This window comes from Physeter macrocephalus, chromosome 18 (genome assembly GCF_002837175.3).
Source record: "Physeter macrocephalus isolate SW-GA chromosome 18, ASM283717v5, whole genome shotgun sequence".
Lineage (NCBI taxonomy): Eukaryota > Metazoa > Chordata > Mammalia > Artiodactyla > Physeteridae > Physeter > Physeter macrocephalus.
In genome coordinates, this window is record NC_041231.1 from 26,510,686 (window position 1) to 26,530,214 (window position 19,529).

The following is a 19,529-nucleotide window of genomic DNA, read 5'->3' on the forward strand; positions in this document are numbered from 1 at the left end:
TGTTTGATACAGGAAAGGACTCAGTGGAGGAAAGTGCAGGATCTCCCATGGCCCCAAAGGTTTGCTTCACATTCACTTACATGAGGAACTGGGCCTTGTGACACCTATTCATTCAAAGGTCAGCTGTGTGAAGACCGAACAAAACAAAACTGGATGCTTGGTGTCACATTGCATTTGGTTTTATTTTGCTTTTTGGATTCACTAACTGGATTACTCTCTTCTTTACAGACTGAATAACTGAAATTTCTGGAGTCTTATCCAAATACTAAAATAAACTAAGATATCTAAGCTTGGATATCTAAGAATGAAAGAGTACTGCAACAACAAAAATATTATTTTCCTAACCACTAAGGCATTTTGTGGTTACCATGAACGCTGCTCACCAAATATTTCCTGCTATCTGCCTTCTGGGAACATGGTAGGCTTGCACTCTGCAGCCTCTTGCCATTGGGTTGAACCACAAGACCAGGTCTGGCCAATGAGTTGTGATATGTGTCACTTCCAAGCTGAAGCATTTATTTGCTAATGTTACCTTCAGACTCTCTGTTTTTTCTTCCATGATGAATAGTAGATGCTCCTCCTAATTCTGGATTGAAAATAGCATGGAGCACAGACTCCAGCCAACCCCAGGGGACAGTACCACAAGCAAGAAATAACTTCTATTGCCTGAAGCCATTGAAATTTGGAGCTGATTGGTTATCAGAGCATCACCTAGCCTACTCTGAAACACATTCATTTCCTTCTTGATTCTGTCCATCACAACTAAAACTAATGATACTGGGAGAGGCAAAGAATTTTAGTATTATAGTCATTAAGAGCATGGGATCTGGAACCAGATTACCCTAGTTCAAAACCTAGCTTTGGGCTTCCCTGGTGGCGCAGTGGTTGAAGGATCCCACATGCCGTGGAGCGGCTGGGCCCGTGAGCCATGGCCGCTGAGCCTGCGCGTCCGGAGCCTGTGCTCTGCAACGGGAGAGGCCACAACGGAGAGAGGCCCGCGTACCGAAGAAAAAAAAAAACCCAAAAAACAAAAAACCTAGCTTCACTACCTATTAGCTGTGCACTTTGAGCAAGTTATTCAAACTCTCTGAACCTTATTTCCCTCACTGGTAGAAAGAAGAGAACAAAGTAGCTGCCTCACAGTGGTAAGTGTAAGGATTAATGAAATAATATAGAATTCTTAGCACAGTGCCAGGCACATAGTACATAGTAAAAGTCTATATTTAGTGTGTATATACTGATGAATCTTAGACACAATCAAGGACCAGGAGTGCTAAATTAACTTTTTAAAGTCAGCTTACACTCTTTGTCTCCTGCTATCTTCAAAGCACATGCACTAATCCAAGACAAAGGAGTGCCTTTTACCTGATCTTCTGACCTTCACATTTTTCTAATGCATCTTCCTTTCTGACTCCAGACCTTCATAATGCTGTTATCTTTACCTGGAATTCTTTGCTGTCCAAACTCCACCCCTAACTCTTGGTCTGACCCTTTCTACTTTTCCCGGTCTCATTTAAAGCGTTTTTTTTCACGGAAGACTTGACTCAGATCTTAGACCTTTCCTCTGCCAAATAACCCCTTCAAGGAAGAAAGGGGATGAATAGATGGTCTTGGAGCTCCTCAGGGTGCTTTAGTAGGACAACAGGGTAATGTCTGTCTTGGCAGGAACCCCACTATATTTATCTAACACTGGCTATAAGATGACAAACACTACGTGAAGCCTCCACTTCCAAATGTTCTATTATAATGAAAACTTTCTCAAATTAGCATTTTTATATTGCTTTCTGTTGATGAATACTACCATACCCACTAGAAAGAACTTTACACCAGATCTTATTCACACAAATAAGTACATCAATAGAGCTTTCTGCTTTACAATAATAATAAACTACCCTTACATGTTTTCAACAATTTAATTAAATACAATTAACTCTAGTTTGTTTTGGCAACCTATGAATGTCACAATTGAATATAAATAGGCTCATGAAAAGATTATAATTAATAAATCCTTTACACTACTGTAAAATTAGTCTGATGCTCTGCTTGCCAGAAATACTGAACAGCATTTTTGAAGTATGTTAATGAGAACAGTAAAAAAGAGATAATAAAGTTTTATCAAATGATTCATCAAGACTTCTGTAAGGCTTTGACCTCTTCAGTAGAGAGCTCTTGCAAGTTAGATATGGTTCTTAAGGGACTCTGAAACACTAATTGCAAATTTATCATCATCTTATGATATCTTTAATCCATGCTTCTAACTGTATAGGTTATTCTCTCATGCTAATTCAAATTCCCTGGAGTCTTAAAACATAAGAAAATGACCATTGTCATTTTATTTTTTGTTGTTGCTTTTGCTAAGGCTCAGAACATTAGACACCATGCTACTTAAGCAGTCATTGATACACAGAGACATCATTTTGTATTCAGAATAAAAATATAGGGTACACATAAGAGTACACAAAAATGGTACCCTGGGATGAAACCCATGGACATTTAGGTACTAACGTGCTTATCAGTATATACCTGGGTTTCTTCCTTTAGCTGTTGGGTCCGATGATAGAGGTGAAGGGTTATTGTAAGGACAACACTATTAATGGAAAAAGAAACACCTGAGGAAGTATGGATAAATGGTATAAGATTTCAGTTGACTAGTGGCTATTTTAAGAGAGTTTTAATAGAATTATAACCCATTCTGAGAATCACAAAGCACCAATGCTGACTTTTGGACCACTTCTTGTTAATGAATTATTGGCCAGATGTTTAAATTAATTAACCAAACTTCCCTATTACGTGGCAGCATACAGACTCTGCCAAACTTATTGATTAGAGCACCTTCATTAGTAATTACCTACACAACCTGCTGTTGAAAGGAAGGATACTGTAAGTATTGACCTGGTCATATTGACTTAGAACTCATGGCTAACCCTTACGTATTCCAGTGTAGAGATTAGCCATAAAATCCCTATCTTTTGTCTGCTCTGAGTAGATGGATTTTATTGTCAGAAGTCTCAGATGTGATCATAAAGTGACTAAATAAGTCTAAGTTGTAAAATTTCTATATGCACCATTTTTATAGAATAAAATATTATGGGTATATGTGTTAGTATAAAGCAGTCCTTCTATATCATCTTTGCTTTGACGTTCATATATGTACATAACAATATAACGAGATGCCTTGTGCTGGACACCTACTCTATGGCAGATATAGAACAGACACCATCTCTATACCTTACTCAAGCCTGAAAGGTAGGAATTATATAAACAGGAATCCCCATTTCATGAGTGTGGCAGAGAGAGTTACCATGACTTGCCCACACTTGGAGCTAAGGGTGGTAGACCTCGGACAGGAGCCCCTGGTTTGCCTGGTACACCAGGCTGCTCTAATTCCTACAAATCCTTTGGCCAAGAATCACTGGTGACAAGGAGGGTGAGGTCAGGCAAAAAACCTGCAATTCAGTTACGTATAAGAACAGCCTAGATCAAGAGTGGACAACTTGTCTCATCTCAAAATTGCATGGGTAAGTCCAGAGAAGGCACTCTGCACAGTATTTGACATTGTAGGTGTTGAACGATGATGGTTCTGGCAGTGGTTATTGTGGTTGTTTCTGAAATACTACCTTGTTTAACAACTCAGGGATTGGAGCACTGTGCTTGGAGGGTTCTCAGGTTGAATCTGGGTAAAAGTACAAAGAGTACCATAAGTGATGAGCAGTCATGTCCACAATGCATGATCACAGGAAGAGTGGGCTATGCATCAGGAATTAGCCATCACTGGCCATGGGCATATTTTAGAATGAAAAAGAGGATTTTTTCTGATGATGAGAGGAATGTGAAAGGGAGACTTCAGGTCTGATTATGTAAGCAATTTCTAGCAAACATGTTATTGAGTTATGGGTCTAGCAAGTTTTATTTGAAAGACAGCAAATTCCATATTTTCGCCAAAAGATATTGCTGCAAATGATCAAACCACTTACCCGAAAGGTCAGCCCACTTTACAACATTCTAGATAATTTATAAAGTCTCAACATGATAAATGCCAAAAAATCTTATCAGAAAGTTAAATTGCCATTAGAGAGAATTCTTTTCCAGTGTGAATGATTTGTAACTTCATTTTAAGTAAAACAGAGAAACTACACTGAGTTTAATAAATGCAAATTTATCCTATGCTGCTGCTTCCTCGCCTAGAGCACAAAAAGGGCCTCCAAAGTCTAAAAAAACTTATCAGGAGACAATAGTTCTGTAAAAAAATACTTGAAAACGAGGTGCTGTTAATACTATAAGCAAGGAAAGTATGCTCTCGGCCAGACCTGTTTGCAAAGCAACATTAAGACTAAAGCATTATTCAGCCACATTAAATTAAAATTATTGCATGATATAGCCAAGCCCAAGACACAGTTAGTTGCCTGCTGATGTAGAACAACGCCCCATAACACAGAAATTTGTTTGGTAATTAAATTAAACCAAGACTAACTTGCTGATATTCCTAAAAGTAGTACTTGGTTGCGATGGAAAGAGCACCTCACTGAAAGTCAAGGCATAACCTAAGTTTTCCTCTCAGCTTTTAATTACTATCCACAGTTTGCAGTGGTTTTTTTGTGTTGTTGTGTTTTGTTTTGTTTTGTTTTGTTTTTCAGTATGCGGGCCTCTCACTGCTGTGGCCTCTCCCGTTGCGGAGCACAGGCTCTGGACGCACAGGCTCAGCGGCCATGGCTCACGGGCCCAGCCGCTCCGCGGCATGTGGGACCTTCCCGGATCGGGGCACGAACCCGTGTCCCCCGCATCGGCAGGCGGACTCTCAACCACTGCGCCACCCGGGAAGCCCTGCAGTGTTTTATATAATGAGGATAACAGAACTGACCACGTAGGGTTGTGATACAGGTCACGTGTCATATGGGAAGGAACCGTCCATAGCAGAGGCTACACACAGTAGAGACTCAGGAACCTGAGCCATTACTCAGGACCCAACAAAATTCTCAACCTTACCCTCCCAAGCTAGATGACCTTGAACAAATCAATTATCTTATTCTTAAGATATTCCTTATGAGTAAAATGGAAAGATGTTCTAACTCATAAGGTAACTGTAAAGATTCAATGAAACTTCAAATGCTTAGGATCATTCATTCACTCAAGTATTTATTTGACCCTCACCATGAACCAGACACTGAGTCAGGCATCCCCAGACTGCTGGGTTCCCTACCCTCACAGAACTGATGATCTGATCAGGAAAGGCAGTGTTAAACCAGTGATTATAATAAAGAGGCATTGCTATTACTATTGGGAAGCGTAGTTTTCTGCACCTAGTAAGTGGACCATGAACATTTGTTGAATAACATATTAAATTTGCTGTATATTAAAAATAAATATTATTATCCTTAGGATTTGATTTAGAGATATGCAGCTTCCTCTAATATAATAACCAGATTTTAAAAATCAACAGTAGTAACATATTTTGTCTTGTATTACACAAAGGTAACAATAATTCAAAGGTGTGAAGGGCCTCATGGGATCCAGAGAGTCTGGCCAGAACACAGTTGCTGCATTTGTTGTTAATTAACTGACTTGCTTTCCACAGAGACTCAAATTGTGGAAACAGGGCTTCTTTCTTACATTTTAACTAGCTGTTCATCTGTGATCATCAGTGTACATTGATAAGGCAGCCTTTAGATTACAAAACAGTAAGAACAACAATAAAATCTTGCTTTCCCTTTAATTGCAATGATATAAAGTTTCTCCAGCTAGTTTAGGGCCTATAGACATTTAGGTCACTGCCCTACCTTGTCCCCCCTTACTTGCCAGTAAGACTTTAATTGTCCTGTTCCCTCCAGTTCGGTACGCTACCCCTTGATCCTCTCCCACAAACTCAATTCCGACCCAACATTCAAAGCCCAACACAAAATCCAGTCCTTTATGAGCGCTTCCCAAATCCTCTCTGGTCAGAGTGAATTGCTTCATGTTTTACGATCAAGAGCACCTGCTTGGTTAGAGCTCTTATAACAAGCAGCTTTGCATCACTGTCATAGAGTAAGAGGAGAATAGGGAAAGGAATCAAAAATTCCTGGACGTAATGAAAAGAAAGTTCTGCAACTCTGAGAAGTTAAGAGAATTGCTAAAGAGACACTATTTTAAACCATAGTTACTAGACATTTGTGGCTATTTAAATTTGATTTAATCACTCTTTTGGATCTTTTTCTTATCTTTTAAATGAAATGTTTCATGGCATGCATTTTTGGGTAGGAGAGGGATCCTAGACACGGTCAGTCAATGAACCAACAGGGACAGTCAAAGACTCTCAACTTGCATGCCCGTGTCAATCAATTGATAGGTGATGCCCGGAGAAGGACTGCAAAAGTTTCTGAAATCACATCTAGGCTCTGTGGGAACAAACACTGATTGATTCCCTAGGCCTTTGATAGATAGAGGGCTGGAGATTGGCAGCATGTATGCCATAAATCTGCTTTTACTTCTAAACGATCCTGGGAGCAGCTGTCAAAAATGTTGCCCTACAAATGTTCACCCAGTGACCTAGTTTCTCAAGCACATGTCCAGTACATGGCATCTTGCTTTTTCATCAGATAAAGAGATTTAAGAAGATACAAAAACAATTCAACTTAATAAGGTCTCATCTGAGAAGCTTCCAAACAGTATCTTCTCCTGTCTTACATCTTATTTTATTTCAGAAGAAATGGGTTTTTAAAAATTTTTTGCCGTCTCACACATTTTTTAATTCAGAGTTTCAGTAGGGCTGGTCTCTAGATACAGTTTCTTCATAGAACAGTGATGTTCAAATTTTCCTGATTACAGCACCCCAAGGAAGTGAAATATCCAATTCCTACCTGTTTCCACTTTCAGTGGGAAAATATTTAGATAATAAATACTTAGGTAATAAATACTTGGAAAGATGCATTTATGAATCACTCATGAATCACTCATTGCTTTTATAAAATAAGTTAAGCTTATTAATATGCTAATATATTATAAAACAATGTCCTACAGACATAAAAATAATCCAAAAATGTTACTTACCTTGACAATTTATGTTGCATAGGTTCACGGGCAGTATATAAACAATGTCACTAGACAAGTATCACCATACAAATAAGTTTCAGAGTGATTACATATACATGTTTTACAATAAGAATATACATGAATCATTTCTGAACCACAACTCAATAATATCTTAGTCTAATCCTTAGCAAATTTAAAAGCCTAAATATGCAAATATGCATCATTACAGACTATAGGGTTAATGAAACAGCCCACAGCAAACTTAATTGATAATGATGAAACTAAAGCAACACTAATTTATAATTAAAAAGCAAGGACCACAGCAATGGAAAATCACTAACAACTCAAAGAACACTCAAGATGCACTGATAACAAATTATCCTTCCCCAAATTGCATGAATTCTAATTATTTGCATGCAGCCTCTTTGCAATGTTTCCAAGAGCTAGCAGCCAGTTTTCTTAGCAGAATACTGAATTAAGGAAGCTCAGTAAACCTTAGTTACATGTCATTCTAGTAGAATGATAACTCAGTCGGTATACTAATAAGTAGCCTCTGTTCATATACAAGATGAATGGACATAAAATCTTAAATCATTTGCCCAAAAGAATAACAACAACAGCAGAAACAAAACCCCTGGGGTTTCAAGATAAATTTTTAACCCTCTAGTGGACTACAGACTAGATTTTGAGAAGTTTAATAAAGTATTAAATAAAGGGTTTTATATAGGCATCACTATGCTGCCTGATGCTTCCCTCCGTTTATTACATTTACAGATTACTCTTTCTCCCTAGCCTTAATCTAAAGGAAAGTTAATTGATTTTTAGCCAAGATTCAAATGAGACCTCTCTTTAGGCCATTGGGCTCGTAACACTAATTCTCTCTGTTTATCAGACCCCCCAGTAATACCAGTTAGCTGCATATAAAAGGCTCAGAGACACACAGCATTTTAGCATGTTGGTTATAACTCAGAGTAGGACTCACCCGTGGGCATAATTTTAAAGCAGGCCAAAACAGATCTGCATAGAAATTCCCCTTTTAGCCCCACCGCCTTCACGTCTCTGCACTGTGCTTGCATAAATTCATTAGGGATCATAAAATGTTGGAGCTGGAGATAATCTTATCTAAGGTCACACACTGACAGCCTGCAGGTGGGACATATCCCTGAATCACGTTTTGTTTGGCCCACCTGACATTTAAAAGATAAAGAAATTACACATAAAATTCTAGGTTTCTGACTTGCCTTGAAATATCAGATGATCTGGTCACCTTGAGCCCATCTCAGGTGTAGCTAAGGATGCGCTGTGCCCTCTAGATGTGCATACGCTCTTCTTAAGTTGCCACAGTTTTCAGCATTTTATAATGTCTGGCCTCTAGGCTGATCCAATTATTTTTGTTAACGACCTGGTCTGTGAAGCTATTTGCCTTCTCCATCTATGAAATCATCCAGAAAGTTTTCAAATAGCTTTAGCAGAGGGCTTTTTAAATATACAAAGGTGATTTTGTACAGCTTCTTGCTCTATCAAATGGATGAAATCAATGAATCAATTCCTTGGGCAGCTTAAAGCATCTTTATTTGGCAGAATATACTTCACTATTTGTGGAATGCAAATCCTTGGAGATCACCTCCTTGGAGCTGCTAGGAACAATATGAAAACCGTTGATTCCCTCCAACTTTCTCATCTGGAGCCTTGCAGCTGACAACTTACGTGAGACACTGAAAGCGCCAGCGTCCTACTTCTACCCTGGTGCTCTTTCTTCATCACCATTAGGTATAAAAAAAGGCTTAATGTGGTGCTTTCCCACCAATATTTGCATTTTTTAAAGACATAAAGTTCTTGCCTAGTTGATCAGCAAATATTGATTGAATACCCACACAATATTTATTCAGTGGGAAGGATGACCTCCTGGCCTGCTGACTCTCATCCAGGATCTGTTGTCAATTTCAGGAGCATTGAAATCCTTTCCCCGCCCTCGCCCCCACCCCCACCCCCGACCCCGTGTGGCAATTCATCTAAATCTGGAAGCTGGCATTTATTCACTTCAAAGCATATGACTCAATAGGTCCATTCTTCATCCACATGAATGGGAAATCAGAAAAACCTTTTGGATGTATAAAGACTCAGCTTGTATTTATTCTTGGGTATAAAGGAAGCATGCCTAGAAGTGAAGGTCTAGTAAGGGCATAGTAAAGGTAAACACAGGTAATTCTCTCAACAGAACAATGGCCTTTGCTGAGGGGAGGTCTTCTTCCCTTCTAGACTGAGGGGGAAGTTTGGTTGGTCTCCTTCCTTGCATGGAGGATGGATTCACTTAATGAGTAAGCAGATCACTCTGCATATCTATGCATCTTCTGAGAGAAAACTGCTGTGATAATATTCTTTCTCTTTTCTTTCTCTGGAATTTTATTATATAAAGTTCGGGAAAGAGAAAGAAACAGTGGGCCAAGAGGGTTCCCTAAATGCTTTGAGGACATTATCTTTGGAGAATCCAATTAATTTATACAAACTGTTAACAAAATAATTCATCTTCTCTTTATCCTAAAGAAAGGAAAAATTGCTTGTCTGGTATTATTTTCTCCCTTCTGCAAAGATGAAGTGAAGTTTTTTCTTGTTATCAAAAGATTTGAAAGCAAAAGGCCTTTCCCTATTTGCTAAGTGACGTTTCCTTTTCAGATCCTCAAGGCCACACCTATAATATTTTCTAATCTATAGAAAAAAAATACCCAAAAACCTCATGCTGTGACTGAAAACCTTAGGGATTTAATTTTTTTACTGCATTTGTAAGTTATGTTCTTTGGACCATTTTGACTAATGTAATGGCTGTCAAATATCAAATACAGTCAAATATCTACCCAAAGATACTGCACAGATACACACATACATACGTGCATATGTTACAGTGACAATTTAGTGTTTATACCACTGTCCATTTGAGGTATGTCCTTTTTATAAACACACATACAGATGCACATGCATCCAACCATGTACACACAAATACTCACACACAAGTAGAAAAAAATAAGGGAGAGTTCAACATTCCACCAGAACAGTCATTCCTTCTTTCCTTAATAACTTAACACATATTTTCTGAGCACCTACTATATGCCAAGTTCTTTACTAGAAGCAAGAGATAAAAAGATGAATTTTATAGGATTCCAGGATTATCTTGGCTCACACTTCTCAAAGCATGTGATATGAATAGGCACTGTAGCTGTTGTCCAAATAAAAGAAGTTTGGAAAATTTTAGTTAAACACAATCAGGATTCCTATCTGCAAATCTTTCCAGAACTTTCATACACACACGTACTGCACATCTCTACGAGAAGAACATATCATGCAGTGAGTGCTTCCCCAACAGTTAATAACTTTTTTCCAATGAGCATTTTGAGGGGACACTGTTTTGTGAACTGGGAAATGTTGGCCTAAACATTTTATAGGATTAAGGCTCTTAGAAGGAAAAGGGGTTCATGATACTTTGCTACCTTTATTTCCTTCTTTTTCCTTAAACTGGGAACATTTATACACTTCTAATTTAATCATAAAACTCTCTATAGCAAATATTTTAAGCTTTTCATTAAAAATCAATATATACCCATCCTAGAAATGAACCTGAAAAAATTTCAAAATTGTAGGAAATAAAAAGTCTAAGTCAATCCAGTCCTCCCACCAGGTTTAACTAACACTGTATAAAGAATGTTTATATCTCTTCTTACATTTTTCATACATGTGCAAATATTTATTTTCTCCAAACTATTTTGAAGCTGAGTATTCTGTTCCTTGTCTTCTTCACTCGGCAGTAAATCATGAGCACTTTTCCACAAGAGTACGTATGAACATATCTCATCCACTGTAATGGCTACATTGAATGCCATTGAGCAGATTCACCATGATTATTTTACCAGTCCCCTTTTGATGGAGATGAAACTCCTCTCTAATTTTTTGCCATTAAAATTATTGTTGCAGTGACTAAACCTTAAACATACATCTTTTTAAACCTGTCCAGTCATTTTCTTAGAATAAGCATCTAGAAATGGAATTGTTTCAGGACTGGCACATTTTACATTTTGGAAAACACTGCAAAACTGTTTTCAAAAACACAAAGTACCAATTTATACACTCAAGCTTTGAAATTTTTACACAGAGTTCAAAATTGGAAGACTAAAAATGAGTTGAGTTTTCATCTTAAATGAACTTTAAGAAATGAACAATTGAAGACTAATGTTCATTAGTGCCAGTTCTAAACACTTGTTTGCAGTGTCGTATAAAATGGAGGCCATGGGCTTGAGCTCACATAAGTAACTGTACTTTGATAGCATTGTAATAATTCTCTTATAAGTTCACGAGATGGTCAGAAAATCTTTATTTGCATCTCTACCTGATTTTGATTTTTTGGAGTCTTCTCAAATGCCCATGGCTGCACTCTGACTCTAGGGTGAGGTCAATATCATCAATCAGATGATCAATGGATTATCACCAGCACCAGTTACACCAAATCACAACCCGTCTGCTCCAATCCTTAGACCAGTTCACTACACTTAGCAATCTAGTATTGGTACCTATTCTGAGAAAGCCAATATGCAACCACTGGTATTCTCACTATTTCTTTTACACTACAATTGTAAAACAATCCTTTATTGTAAGGAACCTTGGTATTCTACTGCGTATTCCTTAGGCAGCTTTCAATAAAGTGATACTGAACAGTAAGCAAAAATAATTATAAGGCATATAAGAACTTTTTTTAATATTTACCCCCAAAAAATCACGCTTTAAAATGGATGATGACGTTCAGTATGTAGTAAGTCACAAACGAACACCTCTAAATACACGGTTGGCTTCATAAAGCTTTAAATCAGACCGCGGAGAAGTTACACAGACCATTCTATTCACAGTCATCTTTTTATACTTCCATACACCCTTGTCAATAAAATAGCATCGACTCAAGAATAAATGATTCATAAGGCATTTACAACTTCTTGTCTCATGTAATTTATCTTTATAATTTTAAATTACTAAAGAACCCCAAAGATCTTTTCTCACTAAAGTATTGTGAAGTCATCCATATTTTATTAAGTTTCAAGGACAACCCCCCACAGCACACCCACACTCAAAATTAAGTAACCATTAAAATTGCTGTGAAAATTCGTATACCTGTAAGGGGAAGAAACTAATCCTATATTAGAAAGTTGCGTTTAGCAAACCATTCATCTTTTTTTACCTGTTACACAACAACTAGTGATTATAAAGACTTGAAGCTGTCTATTTTAATATCCTGAAACAATGGAACACCACTCCGAGTTTGCATTGTTCAGTCTATCTTTTTTAAATTAAGTGTCCTTCTTCTAGCTTCACTGTACATATTTTTTTTTAAAGTCATGAGTATTCTTCAAGTTATTAAGGTAATTTCCTACATCGTTCCCAAAATAAAAAACTTGATTTAGCCAAATATTAAATTATTGATATTACAAATCTGTTAATCTATTACACATTTTACTTATTTGTGTAATTTTAAAATTCACTTTCATTTGATTGACTGTTTTAATCTTCCTTAACTAGTGAGTCACTGCAAATAAATGGTGCAATCGTAATAGATAAATATGAAAAATAGAAAGTACTTAGGGACTGCAGGGGAATACATTAAAATCAGTCCGTTTTCTAGTTAACATATTCTCATTCTGTTTGTGTGCAAACCCAGCGCATTGAGAAGACAGATCACAAATTCGCGGCCTCACAGAAACATTGTCCTGATACCATGTTCTGACAGCAGAAATTGGCCCAAAGCTCTAACCATTTCCCCTAAAGGACCCTGACTGGCTGGTGCCATACAGGTGCGGCACAGTCTGAACAAGGGGAACATCGCGTCAAATTCCACTCATCTGTCAGTGTAGTGGATTATTTCTTGAGATACTGAGATTGGCTGCTTGGGATCAGAGCACCATCCATCTTACCACGTAGGGGACGTGAGGCTGCCTGTAAGAGCCTGGAGAGAGGGGGACCAGCCGTTCCTAAGCAGGTGAGGAGGCAGCTGTAAAGCCTTCACTCCATCCAGGGCTTTGAGTGAAAGATGTGTCATTTTTCACATTTCCCAGATACTTGATATGCACACGGTGTCTGCCTGCTCCTGCTTTATGAAAGAGGTGATTTTTCAAGCTTAGGCAAATGTGGCAAAGCTCAGAGTCTGCTGGTGTCTCATTTTTTCTCATCATGTCACTTGTTTTAACCGATTTGAGAAAATTAGATTATGTTTTTCCTTTTTGCTCATTTATCCAGCTATTTATTTATTTATTTGCTCATTGAAGGGGGGGATTATCACAGATAACTAGCTTTGATTTCTCTCTTGTTTTCATACACATTTCATTAGCGTCCCTGAAGATTTAAGACCTACGAAGGGAAACATCACAAGTCTCATCACAAAAAGCATACATTTACTCTTAAAATCAAAACCGAAGATTGCATTAAAGAAGATTGTATTTCTGACTGAAATAATCTAGAATATTGCTATGTCCAAGATCTATTGCTTTAATCTTTGCAGTGATTGTTGAAAAACCCAAGAAAGTTGAATAAACCTAATACCTAGAACCACTGGACTTTAGTTAATATCATTTTCATCTTTCTGCATCTAGAAGGGAGTATTTATAGTTGTTATCATTTCACTGATGAATCTGAAATGGGTCTGAAATGTATAAACGCTTGGGGTTGAAACTGGCTTCAGTGCTGCAGTTTTTTGGGGTATTTGAGGCACAGATGAACCATGCACTGACGATAATAAGCAATTACTAAGAGGAGACAATGGAAAAAAAATACTGAGTTTAATTGCAGACAGAACCCAATGACGTATTTCCCAGTTTAAAATTACTGTATTTTGATAATAAGCCCCATAAAGACATAAGTTTAATTGTTATAAGTAGCATAGCCATAACCCTCCACCAAAAAAATCTCATATATTTACTGATTAAGAGAGACAGTCTACGTGAAAGCTCATTGCAAACTGTACCCTATTTCTTGACTGTATGCACAGGGCACAAAACAAGACCGGTAGCATTTGGTCTTATATTCTAGCCAGGTACCACATAGTTTAAAATGACAGCAAGATTAAAAACAAGATTGTTGTCACTATGTGGATAATTAGCTGTGTGAGCCGCAAAACATCACTCATTCAACATCTGTGATATGCACATTTGCAGTCTACTAAGTGGGGATGCCAGTAATTCCTGATCTTTCTGAAGAGCTTTACATTTTACAAAGCACTTTCGTGAAGATTATTTTATTTACACTCCCCACAATATCCCTAAATGGGAAATTGGGCCCAGAGAAGAAAAATGACTTGCCCAAGGTCATGTCACTAATGTTAAGTGACAGAGACGATGGCCCAGCCTAAGTTCTGCCATCCTCAAGTGCCACCCCTCACCACTTCCGCCATGGCCACCTTTCAAAATGGGTCTGCAGTTCATATGAGTCCGTGTATTGACATAACTTGAAAATTTTCACGAATTACAGGAAGGTGCTCACATCTCTTCAAAAAGGCTACTTGGCAAGATTGTGCTCTGTACTGGGAGCCATTAGTTCCTCCCTGGGAAACAGGCTCTGCAGATGAAATCAGACCAAAGTCCCCCATGGCAGGTATTAGCTGTGTGAGCTCAGGCAAGCTGCTCAGACCCTCAGAACTTCAGTCTCCTGAGCAACAGGGTGGGAAATTACACCTACTTGAATAAGAATTAAGCCAAGCAAGGTGAATTAACCTTAACAGTGTGCCTAAAACACTCACATTAGTTGTTTTTGTTTCGCGTGCTTATCGTTAAGTATTACAGTAAATGCAGATTTCTCGCGTTATTTGCATGACTTTGTAACAAGTCAAAGACGTTTTTTGCCAGAACAGATTGGAGATCTACTGACTGGAGGTAACTTGGGGATTCCACGTTTTTTTGTTTTCTGTTTTTTCCCCTCCAACTCGGCACTGGAGCCTCGGACTCTGGCAGTGGCTGATCCGGGCTCAGGACACGCGAGGCAGAAATACTAGCGCGCAGCATCGGCAGAGCCGTTTCCAGGCCCTCCTGCAGGGGCACCAACCTCCCCTCGCCTTCCCTCCCGGATCCAGGGCTTTGAGAAAGAGGGCGGCTGAGGCCCGGAGGCAGCCCTGGGCCTGTGCCCCAAGCTCAGCCCCCGCCAAACCCCTCCTCCCGGAGCGACCCAAGGTCTAGCATCCAGCAAGCTGGCGCGCTCCCCTGCAGCCCGCGTGGGAGGACCCGGGCTGTACACGTACTCTTTCGATCCTGCCCCCAGCCGGGAAGCAGAACCCGGAAAAGCAGCAAGCAGCGAGCGCCCTGGGAGGTGTTGCTGGAGGAGAATGCCGAAGAGCCCAGGATCGGTGCCCAGGCTGGCTGCAGAGCCGGAAAAAGGCAAAGGCTAGACAACGCAGCTAGAGGAAGCCTGGCGGATAGGAGGAGGCCAGGAAGGGATTTGGAAGGAAGGAGGGGTGGGGATGGAGAGCTGGGAGCACTAGAGAACTAAGGATCCGGAGCTTGGGCGCGCAACTGGTCCCCAGAGCCCGGTCTTGGCGGTCGGGTGAGAGGGGGAGGGGAAGGGGTGCGGTGAAGGTGACGGGTGGAGTAAATGGATGCAAAGGCTGAAGCTAAGCAGAAAATGGAAGGCAACCTTTCCGAGAACCAGGGCGGGTGAGGACAATCGAGCTGGGGGAACAGTAATGAGAAAGCTGGAGAGGCACAGAAGGAGAGAAAAATCCTGATTGAAGAGTGAGGCCATGGAAGGGTAAGAAATATACTTTGAACAGAAAAACGAAGACAGCAAAATGCGTCTGGAACTCAAAATTCGATATAGGAAAAAAAAAAAAATCACGCTAAAGAGAACTTGTCCCGGAAAATGCCGACAGATAGGAAAAAAAAAAAGGCATCGAGCATACCGCAAGAACAAGAAAGTGAAAGAAGGGAGAAAGGAGAGGAGACAAACCAGACAAGAAATAGTAAGTTACTTTTTAATTTCTTTTTCACTGACAAACTACTTACAAAGTTAATTTTGGCCCTGACATCCACATAAAATCTCTAGCCACATACACACCAAGATTATGGTATCTATGCTAGATAAAAATGCATCCCAGGAACATGGACACATTATTTTCTTGGTTGCAAAGATCATATTTTGCCTCCTTAAAAAGTCCTCAAGTCTTGAAAGTTATCCCACCTTTTGCAGAATATTTCGCTCTTGGCCAAAGTATCCCAAAACAAACGACTTCTCCTTTTTAAGGTGTGTGCCAAGGGGCGGCGCGGGACTCTTAGAGAAAACCACTTTTTCTGAGAAGTTATTAGAAATACCAACAAGACATTTTATTGTCCCCCTCTTCCCCCAAAGCATCCAGCCAGCAAGTCTTGAAATTCAGAGGCAAGCTGCCCACCCTGTAGCACTTTCTGTCACTTGCCTTCAACCATCTGTTAAAAGACAGCGGTGAGACGGGAGGCTGCTGTGGAGCCAGCTTCCAACTTACCTGGTCTGCGCAGGTGATGGTGCTGGAAAGTGTGCTGAAGGGATCCATGGCAGAGCAGCATCGCACAAGCACTTATCCACAAATACAGGACCCAGGGCATCGCAGAGACCATTGCCATTCTCTAGAGAGAACATTAGACAGGAAGGATTACCCCCGGGTTTGAGCCCCCAGCTCCGTCAGTCCCACTGGTGAGAGAAGGGGGGTCTCAGACGTCATGTGCCTTTGCTACTTTGCTGGTTAGAATGAATGACCCAGCAGAGGTCATGCCACAGAGTAGGATTGAGGGAGGTCACTCTCCATGAGATCATGAATCCATTTTTGAAATTATTCAAAACCAAACTCTTAGGATGGCCAAAATACAGAAATAAAGTTTCTGACTGTTAGGCAGTTTGAAACACTGTATCCTGACTAAACATGCAGTTTTACACAATGATCTTTAAGCTACAGTTATTCCGGGCATTGAAAGGCTGCACGCTCCTGTTCATTCTAACTTCATTGCAAGTCTGACATAAGCCTGGAAGGAAATAGTGGATTCTTTTTTTTTTTTTTTATTCTACAGTCATGAATTTTTAATTCCAATGCTGTCGCCTAAACTAAGTAATCATTTCTCAGAGGCATGTTGTAATCTCCTAAAAGAGCTGGTCTTTTTGGCTGGACTTAAAACCAGAAGGAATTATCTTCAGCCAAAATGAGTTTCGGATACAAGATCTAAGCGTCTCTCCTAGAGCAAACCATAATTTACAATATTGCTTTGCCTCCTAAGATCCTATCGTGGCATTTGTTGTAGTGTGGATGAATATGCATATACAGGTGGTATATGTATTTATGGATGAACATCCACCTCTTCTTCAGCGCTGAAACTTTGACAGCCTTCTCGGCACCTATGAGAATCTTAGGAGCTACAAAGGCTCAACTGCGCTGCATATTGTCCAGTTTCTCAAACAACACCTTATGCTGCATTTCATATTTGTCAAATTAATCAAACTTGAAGCATCATCCTTAGCCAGTGACATGGAAGCATTTTCTATACAGGAACCCAGTTAAGTATATGCTTTTCTCCTAGATAGAGCTTTGGAACCTAGATTGTTTCTCTCTTTTTTTCATCTTTCCGCTGTCAAATCATACACTTCAAGTATTTCAACGCTACATTTAAAACCTCCTAGTGACCTCCCAGTGTGGCTTCTTTATTCGTGGAGATTGGTACTCTTTCCAAAGCTGTGATGTTCAGCAAACAAAACATATACGTTATATGTGTGTATGTATAGACATAATACAAGATAATTTATGGGTTTTAGGAGAGAGAGAGATGTAGTCTTTAAGAAGGGTTTTAGAACTATAATAGACAAATGGTGACAACCATAATTAAGTGCAAAGTAGGAAAACATTATTTTCAACAGCATGGTGCCTTTCATGCCCCGGTCTGTGATTCACATAGACCATTCACTTTATAATTAGTTTCACAGCCCACTGTTTACTTTTGTGTACAACGGATTTAACCTCATTGTCTTCAGAACTATCCGTGTACCATAGATGCATTCTCTTCAGTAAAGATAAAGAGCAACACCCCTCCTATGAATTCTGAAATGAATGCATATGGGTGCCTTTTCAAAATACGCTGCAAATTATAGAAAGACAAAATAGACGTGACCGTGGCATGCAATGATTGCTTGTGAATTTCAGTTAAAATGCACTAGGAATTCATCTAAACTTGAAGAAAGCCTACCACAATCAAAACAACAGTTTTTCAATGACGGCTTTCCACACAGATCTTAGCACTCAAAAAGATTACTGTGACTTGACGTTTGCAGTATTTTCCTTCTTTTTCTTTTTTTCATTTAACTTTCTTTAATTCTCAGCATTACTTCCAAGCCTCCTGCATATAGCTCTCTTTGCTCACTCTCTTACCAAGAGGTTGTCTCTATGGTAATAGGTGTTTTCCCCCCAAAATAATGCATTCAGCCCTACATAGTTCTCTAGACCTGACTGAATAGGTTTGAAATCTGCTTTCTGAATCTTAAAACCTTAAAGAGGCTTCTTACCTGAAAAATCCAGCCAAGAGCAGAGTACTCTATTAGTGTTCATTGGAAAGCTCTAACACTTTCTAAAATCCATCTGTGCCACAACTGGAGATTTTTTTAAAAAGAGCTTCCCAATAATCTTCTTTATCAGGATTTAAAAAATATGTTTTTCTCTTCCGATGCTACTCCCACAGTAAAGAAGACATTGGGTTCATTCAGACTGTATTGTCAGAAAAGGAACCAAGGTTTGAGGGCTGGAAACCTTGTCATTTTCACCTTTAAATCATCTCCTGGCGTCACCTCTGCCTGACGAGACCTTTGAAGTGATGGTGAGATAATGTGCAGTTTCCTGATGAGAATCAGTTTATAGTTAATGAGGGACCATCCCCACTCCAGTGCAGTCAGGGCAGAGTAAGGCAGCAAAATGTAGGATCAGGGCTGCTATATGGCGCTGTAAGTAGCAATAGTCTCTTTCAATACATCCCTCCTCTGTAAAGTATCACATGTCTTAAAGTGACATTACCCTTTATTATAGCTACAGTGAATTGTAATACCTGCCCACTAACTCTTGAACAACTCAAGCAGCACTTTAACTCTGTATTGCCGGGTACGTCGTTCTCTTAGAGATTTTACGGCTACTATTCATTTGCCGAAAGAGTAAACAGGGAAGGAGAAACAAAAAAAAGCATTCTGCAAAATACTGATAGTGTTAATGGGTGTTAGACTCCTAACAGCAAATGGGAAAGTGAAAAATGTAAGCCATTTCTTACCTCTTAATGTTCTTTTAACCAGTAAGTTAACCCAAAATATTGTTGAGTTTACACAAATTTAAGTCTGTCGATTGTGTCTGGCAGCTAAATCTGGGAATATGGTCTATCTAGACTACAATATAGATGTTTATAGGCATAAGCCCAAAGCAAACTTTCTGAGTTTTTTTAACATGTTTAATAAATAGAGATATGTCATTTTCAGCATCGAAGACTGGATTTTGATAAAGAAATATGCTCAAGACA

General features: G+C 39.2%; 1 protein-coding gene across 1 annotated transcript in view; it reads right to left on the reverse strand.

The window, feature by feature from the left end:
* Positions 1 to 18,839, reverse strand: part of TAFA1 (TAFA chemokine like family member 1) — a 481,218-nt gene extending 462,379 nt beyond the window's left edge. The window contains exons 1-2 of the mRNA XM_024124151.1: positions 18,538 to 18,839; positions 16,499 to 16,619 (exon numbers count right to left, since the gene is read on the reverse strand). Coding sequence (XP_023979919.1) covers positions 16,499 to 16,616 — 118 coding nt within the window. The 5' untranslated portion in view covers positions 16,617 to 16,619; positions 18,538 to 18,839. The remainder of the gene's footprint in view (positions 1 to 16,498; positions 16,620 to 18,537) is intronic.
* Positions 18,840 to 19,529: the final 690 nt, after the last annotated feature.